Consider the following 10,562-nt stretch of genomic DNA (forward strand, 5'->3'; position numbering starts at 1 on the left):
AGATCCTGAATGGCAGGCAGCTTAGCCCCAGTGATGTACTGGGCAATATGCACTACCCTCTGTAGTGCCTTGCGGTCAGAGGCCGAGCAATTGCCGTACCAGTGAGGATGCTCTCGATGTTGCAGCTGTAGAACCTGAGGATCTGAGGACCCATGCCAAATCTTTTTAGCTTCCCGAGGGGGAATAGGCTTTGTCATGCCCTCTTCACGACTGTCTTGGTGTATTTGGACCATTCTAGTTTGTTGGTGATGTGGACACCAAGGAACTTGAAGCTCTCAACCTGCTCCACTATTGATGAGGAAAATGCTGTAACATAACAAACTGTGGAAAAGGTATCGGAGTCTGAATACTTTCCGAAGGCACTGTACACACTACATGTCCAGAAGTATGTGGACACCACTACAAATGAGTGGATTCGGCTATTTCAGCCACACCCGTTGCTGACAGGTGTATAAAATAGAGCACACAGCCATGCAATCTCCATAGACAAACATTGGCAGTAGAATGACCCTTAGTGAAGAGCTCAGTGATCCTATGACGTGGCACTGTCATAGAATGCCACCTTTCCAACAAGTCAGTTCGTCAAATTTCTGCCCTGCTAGAGCTGCCCCGGTCAACTGTAAGTGCTCTCATTGTTAAGTGGAAACGTCTAGGAGCAACAACGGCTCAGCCGCCAAGTGGTAGGCCACACAATCTCACAGAACGGGACAGTGCGTAGTGCGTAAAAATCGTCTGTCCTCGGTTGCAGCACTCAGTACCGAGTTTCAAACTACCTCTGCAGCACAAGAACTGTTTGTCAGGAGGTTCATGAAATGGGTTTCCATGGTCGAGCAGCCGCACACAAGCCTGAGATCCCTATGCGCAATGCCAAGCATCGGCTGGAATGGTGTGAAGCTTGCCGCCATTGGAATCTGGATATTAATGCCCATGATTTTGGAATTAGATGTTTGATGAGCAGGTGATTTGGTCATATAGTGTGTATACAGTACCTATCAAAAGTTTGGACACACCTACTCATTCAAGGGTTTTTCTGTATTTTTGCTATTTTCTACATTGTAGAATAATAGTGAAGACATCAAAACTATGAAATTACACATGGAATCGTGTAGTAACCAAAAAAGTATATGAGATTCTTCAAAGTAGCCACCCTTTGCCTCCATGACAGTTTTGCACACTCTTGGCATTCTTTCAACCAGCTTCATGAGGTAGTCACTTGGAATGAATTTCAATTAACAGGTGTGCCTTGCCAAAAGTACATTTGTGGAATATCTTTCCTTCTTAATGCGTTTGAGTCGATCAGTTGTGTTGTGACAAGGTAGGGGTGGTATACAGAAGGTAGCCTTATTTGGTAAAGACCAAGTCCATATTATGGCAAGAACAGCTCAAATAAGCAAAGAGAAACGACAGTCCATCATTACTTTAAGACATGAAGGTCAGTCAAGCGTCGGCTGGAAGAGTACATAAAAAAAGAGTATATCATTCCAGTCACCTGATGTAGACTGTCCTGGAGGCCGGGGAATTTAGAACAGGCACATCATCAAAGATTTTAGAATGCATGAATAAAGTCTTCCATTTATCTCCAATCATAGAAAATACAGTAGATATATTCACTCAAGCAAAAAAGAAAGAAATGAAGTCTACAAAGAAGAGGAACACACACCAGTCTCCTTTTCAAGTGTGTATGTAAAAACAGTAACATACGGTAGTACCGAGGACAGGTGGTCCTCCCCTGATCACACCATTCATTTGTTTGTGTTTTACTACCACCTGGTGGCTACATTGTAGACAAAGTAATAATACTGTTTTTGCATAAGACGGAGGTGTATTCATTACGGAAACTGTTTATCGTTTAAGAACCAAACGGAAGCAAACAGAACAAAACGAGAGCTTCTATTGGACAAATTCAGCTAGGTCCCGCCCCATTTGTTCCGTTTGCTTCCGTTTAAGAAATGTTTTGCAACCGAATTGGCGTAATGAACACGCTCCAGCGTGATCAATGGAAGATGGCGACGCGAGTCCTTCAGAGATTTGGCAATGGCCTGAGTCAGGCAAAAAACACGGCCCAGTCAACAGGACAGACCGTCGTTTTATCCAGGTGTGACTATTATTACTTTTCACGTTTAGGATTTAAAGCGTTTGGGTTCTGACTTTTGTTCCATTGACGATTTAGGAGAATAGAGGCTCCCACTGACTCGTCTATGCTGCAAGTGTGCAGGAGGGAACCTGAACAAATGACTGCTAGCAAGCTAGCATAAATAGCTAGCCAGTCAACTATTGGCCTGTCGTCTATTTGATAATCTACTAATTAGTGCACCTTCTAATTTGAGCTATTCTAAAATGGTTACATTCTTGAAGTTAATGCACGGCATACCCAGTTACTAGTGTACGTGTCTGTCTAACAGTGAATTATTATCACACATGCTCAAGGTCATTATTATGAAGGTAGGGCTACTGTTGTGGATATACACTACATGACCAAAAGTATGTGGACAGCTGCTCATCGAAGATCTCATTCCAAAATCATGGGCATTAATATGGAGTTGGTCCCCCCCTTTGCAGCTATAACAGCCTCCACTCTTCTGGGAAGGCTTTCCACTAGATGTTGGAACGTTGCTGCTGGGACTTGCTTCAATTCAGCCACAAGATAATTAATGAGGGCTGGGACTGATGTTGGCCGTTTAGGCCTGGCTCGCAGTTGGCGTTCCAATTCATCCCATAGGGGTACGATGGGGTTGATATCAGGGCTCTGTGCAGGCCAGTCAATTTCTTCCACACCGATCTTGACAAACGGTTTCTGTATGGACCTTGCTTTATGCACAGGGGCATTGTCATGCTGAAACAGGAAAGGACCTTCCTCAAACTGTTGCCACAAAGTTGGAAGCACAGAATCGTCTAGAATGTCAGTGTATGCTGTAGCGTTAAGATTTCCCTTCACTGGCACTAAGGGGCCTAGCCTGAACCATGAAAAACAGCCTCAGACCATTATTTCTCCTCCACTAAACTTTACAGTTCGCACTATGCATTGGGGCAGATAGTGTTATCCTGGCATCTGCCAAATCCAGATTTGTCCGTTGGACTACCAGATGGTGAAGCGTGATTCATCACTCGAGAGAACGCGTTTCCACTGCTACAGAGTCCAGTGGCGGCAAAAACTTTACACGCTTGGCATTGTGCCTGGTGATCTTAGGCTTGTGTGTGGCTACTCGGCCATGGAAGCCCATTTCATGAATCACCCAAAGGAACAGTTCTTGTGCTGAAGTTGCTTCCAAATGCAATTTGCAACTGAGCGCAGATGATTTTTACATGCTACACGCTTCAGCAGTCCTGTTCTGTGAGCTTGTGTGCCGGCGTTTTTCATAGAAGTTTCCACTTCACAATAACAGCACTTAAAGTTGACCGGGGCAGGTCTAGCAGGACATACATTTGACAAACTCACTTGTTGGAAAGGTGGCATCCTATGATGGTACCAGGTTGAAAGTCACTGAGCTCTTCAGTAAGGCCATTCTACTGCCAATGTTTGTGTATGGAGATTGCATGGCTGTGTGCTAGATTTTATACACCTGTCAGCAACTGGTGTGGCTGAAATAGCCGAATCCACTAATTTGAAGGGTTATCCACATTTGTGTGTGTGTATATATAGTGTAGCTTACTGTATTTTGCATTACATTAATTGACTATGTTACTACATCAGCATTTCTTTACCTTATGTCAACTAGTCAATGATGCATCGTTTTTATTTTAAGAATTTCTAGTGCATAAGCACCATGATTGCGCGTGTGTACTGTATGTGCAACAGTGGTAGTCTGTGGCAAGCTGTAACTGTCAATGCTTGTGGTTTACTTTGGAAACAGCCAGAGACATGCAAGAAATGGTACTGCATGTAGGAAACTACTGTGCATTTTCTCAAACATTGTGTGTAGGCAGCTTGGGCATCAACATCATACAGTGCATGTGTTACTGTTATTATTCTTAGATAGACCTTGCTGTCATTCACCTGTAGAGAAATGTGGAATACATGCACGGTCAGATCTGACTTCAACTCACTACTCAGCAGTGAAATCCTTTGCTGCGGGAATAGATGAGTCAGTAACTTCATAAGATGTCTCCGTTCACATGTGTATTAACACCACCATCTGTATTCTTTTCTCCAGGGGGTTGTCAGCGTCAAACCATAGGAGTCGTGAAGACAGCTGGTTCAAGTCGCTATTTGTGCGTAAAGTTGATCCCAGAAAAGATGCCCACTCCCACTTGCTTACCAAGAATGAGGAAAGCAACCTCTACAAAATCCAGTGTAAGTTGTGCTTTACTGTAACTTGTTCACTTTAATTACTTTTTTATATTTCAGAGTTTTGAGTGCAGTGTAATAACCATAAGCATAATGTAGAAATGTGTAATTACAATACTTGTTTCACTGTACTTACAGACCTTGACTGTAATGTAAAGTGTGACCAATTTAACCCCTTCCAACACAGAGGGCACTATGTCTAATAGAGCTTGTTCTGTTACAGTCCATAATGTGAAACCAGAGTGCCTGGATGCCTACAACCAGCTTTGGTAAGTAAAATGGACCTTGTTCAGTCTAGGCCTTTATACCTGAAGCCGCTCAAGTAGTAGCCATACTGAGGGTAGTACTGTCGCAAATGGTTGTTTAATTTGGTTGTTGAGTATGTGTGAAATATAAGGTAAACGGTAGTAGTAGCTGGGATATTATGACTGCACAGCTGGTGTCACTAGTGGGTTGTGCTCCCTTACAGAAAAAAACACATGCTTTCATGTGTGGAAAATCACATGACGTGAAAACGTGTCTTTGGAACACATGTTGCCACATGTTATCAAATTAACGTCACATAAGATCACGTGAAATTCATGTGGCTTTTCCGTAAGGGCAGAGTTTAGCCAAAATGTTTTCAGTTTTATTCCTGTGATGCAATTGACTCAGTGGCATGGCAACAGTGTGTAGAATAATTTATCTATGCTTATACTTAAAGATGACTAAGTCATAATAACCTTTTACTTATCGTATAATCTGCACAACTGGTTTAGACACAGAAGACACCGCCAAAATGCAAATTTTAAACATTTGGGATGGGGATTGTTATAGAGCATTCTATTTAGCTGGGAAGTGTATGTTGAAGTCCTAAGAGAAACCTGACAAGAAAGCTGCAGTGGTGTCTGTGCTAACATCAAATTATTGCATCCAGGCATCAATAATAACAGTTAATCTGTTATAGTCATAATAAGTCACATTTTTATATTATATATCAAACAATTATTATAAGGGGAACCTAGTCAGTTGCACAACTGAAGGCATTCAACCAAAATCTGTCTTTGGCATTTAACCCAACCCCTCTGAATCAGAGGTGCGGGGGGCTGCCTTAATCGACTTGCATGTCATCAGCACCCGGGGGGCAGTGGTTGTTAACTGCCTTGGTCAAAGGCTGAACGGCAGATTTTCCCAGCTTGCTGGCTCAGGGATTCGAACCACCGACCTTTCGGTTACTGGCCCAACGCTCTTAACCGCTAGGCTCCCTGGTAGAATGTGTTTGTTATTGTTTTCCCTTGACAGTGAGGAGACCCTGCCATCTATCCATAATGATAAGTACTATCCATGTGAGCTGGTGGGTACCTGGAACACCTGGTATGGAGAGCAGGACCAGGCTGGTAAGAATGCTGGCAGCAGAGTACACTCTCCTCCACTTTCTAGTCTAGTTGAACTACACATTCTCTGGAATTGGCACACCTGTAGGGATATGCAACCTTAGTTCAGGAGAAATGGCCTTCATTGAACCAGTCTCGCACATATTCGTAGTGATATGATGATTCAATTAATTCGGCGTTACACCCACTTGGCAATAATAACAAAGCCTGCAAATAGTGCTGAGCATTTAACCGAAATGTTGGTTATTTTTTATTTTTTTAAACAACTAATCACAGGAGGTTGGTGGCACCTTAATTGGAGAGAACGGGTTCGTGTTAATGACTGGAGCAGAGTATGTGGAATGATATCAAACACATGATGTACAGGTGTTTAATGCGAGAGCAGCTGTTACCTCAAAATACATGATATAAGTGATTCATAGTTGGTATTCAGCAGTCATAAAAGTATGACTTATTTACTTTGAAGAACTACAAAATAATGATTTTGTCAGAAAGCATAGGCAGCAGCTCTATAGAGATGAGATGTTGACTTGGAATTAAATAATAAAGTAATCAAATAAAACAAATGTAATATACACAACAACTGAAATAATGTATTCACGTAAAGTAATGGGCAGTCACTACCTGCTTATCAATGAATGGTTATTAAGTAATAAAAAGTAATGGGCAGTCACAACCATCATGGGACTTGTATTAATTGTTTTATTCTGTGTTACAGCAATCAACCTTTATAATTGAAAACTGTGATTATAGTTTTTATAGTCGAACTGAAACCAAAGCGACCTCAAAAAGCACTAATTGCTCAGCACCTGCAGACATCTACCTTTCCAGGACCAGTGTTGCCTAACCCCAGCCTACCCATGTAATGTCTACACATGTTGTCCCTAGTTACCTGGCTGTTGGTTTTGCATTGCTGAAATAATGCCCTTACACTTATCAGAAGGATTATGGATATGTCTCTGAATATGCTTATTATTGCTTTGCAAAGTAATTGCTGTTGTGTGTTTTTCCAGTCCATATGTGGCGGTATAGAGGAGGATACCCAGCTCTGACTGAGGTCATGAGCAAACTTAGGCAGAACAAGGTAACAAACTGTTGCATGAATGTCAATTCCTCCCCGGCAGCATCTAGAAGCCTTCACTTTGAATATAGTATTCTAAAATATAGCTTCATATGCTAGTATTGTCTGATGTTGCCTGTCACATTAACTCATATACTGGGTGGCCAACCTTCCTTCTGAAGAGCTACTGGGTGTGCTGGCTTTTGCTCCAGCCCTACTATAACCCCTGGCTTATAATCTACAGCTAAAGAACCCCTCTCTATATAGACAGTGCGGTATCATATGTGCTTATTGATATGAGGTTGACACCCAGATTGACGTTCATCCATAGGAGTTCATGAAGTACCGGGAGGAGAGAGGAAAGATGCTGTTGTCTCGTAGGAACCAACTGCTCCTGGAGTTCAGCTTCTGGAATGAGCCCATCCCCAGGAAGGGACCCAACATCTACGAGCTCAGGTCCTACCAGCTCAGAGTGAGTAGTTAGTGACTGAACCTCATTAACCATAGTACTACTAGGGGTTTAGTTTAGGATGGTGCTATATATCTGAGCAAATATGAATCACCATGAGATAATGCAAAAGGTGGGCAATTGGGCATAAAGTTTGGAGAGTTTGTGTATGCTCTATGGAAACATGCTCATAAATGTAGGCCTATATTGCAATCCAGGTGAAAGGGACTTTATGATTCATTTTGAATCGTGGAGGAAATTGTGTCACACACTTTGATATTCCTGTAAAATACAAAACCTTTTTCTCATGTTTCCTTTTTCCAGCCTGGCACCATGATTGAGTGGGGTAATTACTGGTAAGGCAATCTGATGACATTTGAACTACTCATCATCTTTACTTTCAGCATATAGTTTTATTTTTCTGGTTAACACTTTCTCCTTAATTAAAGCTATTTCAGAGAGACACTATTTTGATACTCTGTTAGATCCTAGAGTGCACAGGATTTAAAGGGAGATTATACTATTGTCCTTGCTATTTTCAGATTGAATTTAGTTGTTTACATTCAACAGGAGCCTATGAGCCTAGATGACTCCATTCTCTCAGGTTTATGTTGAAAACATTTGTTTGTTTATGAGAAATATTCAATATTTCAATGTTAATTAATTGTCCTGAATTATTCAAACTTGTCTGCCAAAATAAGTTTAATTTGTGATTGTGCGTACTCCCTCTGATTTATTTGATTCAGTAATTGATCAGAGTTATCAATTCTAATTGGGGGAAATGTAATTTTAAAAAAAAAGTCATGCCACATTGTTAACGCAACATGAATTAAGTCAGTATGATTTGGCTAATTCAAATGACTGTACATGATTGGTATTGATATGGTTGTATATACGATGACTAATGGGACTGCTTCAGAGCCAATAATGAAATGTCTCCAACCCCACACCATACAGTTAGCAGTCTCAATGCATGAGTACGTCCAATCCAACTGTCTGTATAGCCAACTGGTTCTGCCAAACTGGAATGATAGTTTTCAAGCAAGTTCAATCAAACCGTATGAGTAGTCAAATGAGTGTCCAAACAGTCAACATTGCACAGTAGCCCATTATAATTGTATATGGCTACTGTGCTCGCCTCTTTGACAGGTCATCATGACAAATAAGAATATGTTCTTAATTGAATACTTGTATAAAGTAAGGTTAAATAGATATAACAATTATAATCTGCATGGGGTGGCATTGAGCAAATGTGAAGATGAAGCATTGGTTGTGGGGAAGTGTTGTGACTGATGCTGTGATTGGCATGTTTTCCCAAGGGCCAGAGCTATTGGCTACCGCCAGCACAATAGTGAGGCTGTCGGAGGGTTCTTCTCCCAGATCGGAAACCTCTACATGGTGCACCACCTCTGGGGTGAGGCCAGGCAGACCAGCTGTATCGCTCCTCTCTCCTTTCCCCTCGTTCATTCACACAGATCTAACATTCTTGTAGCCTCTCAGCCTAAAAGCCTAGTACATCTTATATACAAAGGTGTTATTATTTTTCTAAAAGAAGACAAACATTAATTTTATAATGGTGTTTCATTGTTGATTTCAGCTTACAAAGACCTTGAGGCCAGAGAAGCCACAAGGAACGCAGCTTGGCAACATGAGGGTTGGGATGAGGTTGTGTATTATACAGGTCAGCAAAATCATTTATGAAGTGTACTTTCACATAGTGTGCATACTTTTTAAATGAAAAATAATATGAATTACTTTGAACTCTCATCTGACCATGTATCTGTTTCAGTTCCTCTCATTCAGCACATGGACTCCAGAATCATGATCCCAATGAAGGCTTCCCCTCTGCAGTAACCTATGAGAGAACACAGAAGGCCGAATGCCAAACCTCACCTGTTTTTAAATGTAACAAAGTACAAAATCTCACTGCCGTGGTCTCAATCTCTAGTTAATGTTGCCAACCAACCCCCCTCTGATTTGCTTTGTCTTTACCCATTTCTGACTTTGCACCCGCAAGCAATATTTGGTACTCAAAAAACATCACTGAGACACAGGAGGTTAAAATATTGTATCATCTGGAAACTGTTGCCTAAAATACTCTTTCTATAATTGGAAGAACTCTAAGGCAATGGCATGAGAGCTCAACAGTGCAAAAATCAGCATATTGAAACCTCCTGATAGTGATTGGGTGGAGAACTGATGTCCAACATACTGGGTCATATTAACACTGGTCACTTGGCCACAGCAGATCTAGTATATCTTTTTTTTTAGAACTAACCAAAGTGCTGCTTTGGAAAGAAGGCTAGCCTAGCAGTGTGTTCTGTTTGCAGTGAAGAATTGGGCAACTGGGGCAAGACTTGACAAAAAAAAATCACTATAGATGCACAATGTGTGATTTAGCAGTTATTTTGTTTATTTAATGTAAATATATGAATCACATTGTTGCATTGCAAAATTACACTTTTGGCTGAAATCTGATCTAAGAAATGCTGTTACTGATTAAAACAGAGTGCTAGAAAGACAGTCCAAATGGCAAGTGCATTGTTACTGTATTTTGTCAACAGAGAATCTACTTAATGGTCAATTATGTAACTTTGAAGTGAAGGCACTGAGCGGGATTATTTCTTCTTGGGATAATTTGTGTATTAGTATTGTACTGTTAGACATTTTACTGCACTGCTGGAGCTAGAAACACAAGCATTTCGCTGCACCAACTTTAACATCTGCTAATCTGTGTACCTGAAAAATAAACTTGGATTTATTTGAGAACTGGTATGATGAATACAGAGCTAAAGCCCATGCCTATTTTAACCCAAAATGTCTTCTGTGACTTTTTTCAAGCGCATGTATTGATTGCAATCGTGGGCATTCTCTCCCAATTTCTTTCCCATCTGCAATAAGCTTGACATGTTATTGTACTTGTTTAGTGCACATGGCTTGTTTTAACCTTATGGAGAAGATATTGCCCAGTTTGATCAGCTTTAACATGTTTTCGGTTAGGCATAATGAATCATCTGTTCTACGTTAAACCACAAGTCTAATATTATCATGGAACATTTCTGTGCCCAGGTGCAACTACCAATGTACTGAAATGAAAGTTTAATTGTGGAGTCATGCTGCTACTCGTTATGATTTTAAAAGATGTTTAAGGGTTGATAGTAGCATGCCTCATACTAGTTTTATTCCCTGATTTACAGGGTATTTATGAAAGGTGGCAAGAATTGTCAGCACAAAGTTATTCAAAGAGAAACTGGTAACTGTGGAAACTGCTGCCCTTTGTTGCCAGACTGTGCGCTAGCCAGTACAATATGGATGTGTTTGTCATTGTTTAGTGGATGGTACCATGAGTCTGACACAAAGAAAACAAGCAATTAAATGACCACGCACACTCAGAAC

General features: G+C 41.0%; 1 protein-coding gene across 1 annotated transcript; it reads left to right on the forward strand.

Annotated features, from left to right (window-relative positions):
- Nucleotides 1–1,958: 1,958 nt before the first annotated feature.
- On the forward strand, nucleotides 1,959–9,984 carry LOC115141785 (protein NipSnap homolog 2-like). The gene is made up of 10 exons (XM_029680987.2): nucleotides 1,959–2,095; nucleotides 4,152–4,291; nucleotides 4,509–4,554; nucleotides 5,567–5,661; nucleotides 6,672–6,742; nucleotides 7,050–7,190; nucleotides 7,491–7,522; nucleotides 8,486–8,580; nucleotides 8,764–8,847; nucleotides 8,956–9,984. The coding sequence occupies exons 1-10, from the start codon at nucleotides 1,974–1,976 to the stop codon at nucleotides 9,018–9,020; spliced, it is 891 nt and encodes a 296-aa protein (XP_029536847.1). The 5' UTR covers nucleotides 1,959–1,973; the 3' UTR covers nucleotides 9,021–9,984.
- The last annotated feature ends 578 nt before the right edge of the window (nucleotides 9,985–10,562 follow it).

This window comes from Oncorhynchus nerka, linkage group LG14 (genome assembly GCF_034236695.1).
Source record: "Oncorhynchus nerka isolate Pitt River linkage group LG14, Oner_Uvic_2.0, whole genome shotgun sequence".
In the NCBI taxonomy this organism is placed as follows: Eukaryota; Metazoa; Chordata; class Actinopteri; order Salmoniformes; family Salmonidae; genus Oncorhynchus; species Oncorhynchus nerka.

Coding starts and splice junctions, on each gene's coding strand:
- LOC115141785 (XM_029680987.2), top strand. CDS start 1,974: ATGAACACGCTCCAGCGTGATCAATGGAAGATGGCGACGCGAGTCCTT. Junction 5,662..6,671: donor TGGAGAGCAGGACCAGGCTG/GTAAGAATGCTG, acceptor GTGTTTTTCCAG/TCCATATGTGGCGGTATAGA. Junction 7,191..7,490: donor TCAGGTCCTACCAGCTCAGA/GTGAGTAGTTAG, acceptor TCCTTTTTCCAG/CCTGGCACCATGATTGAGTG.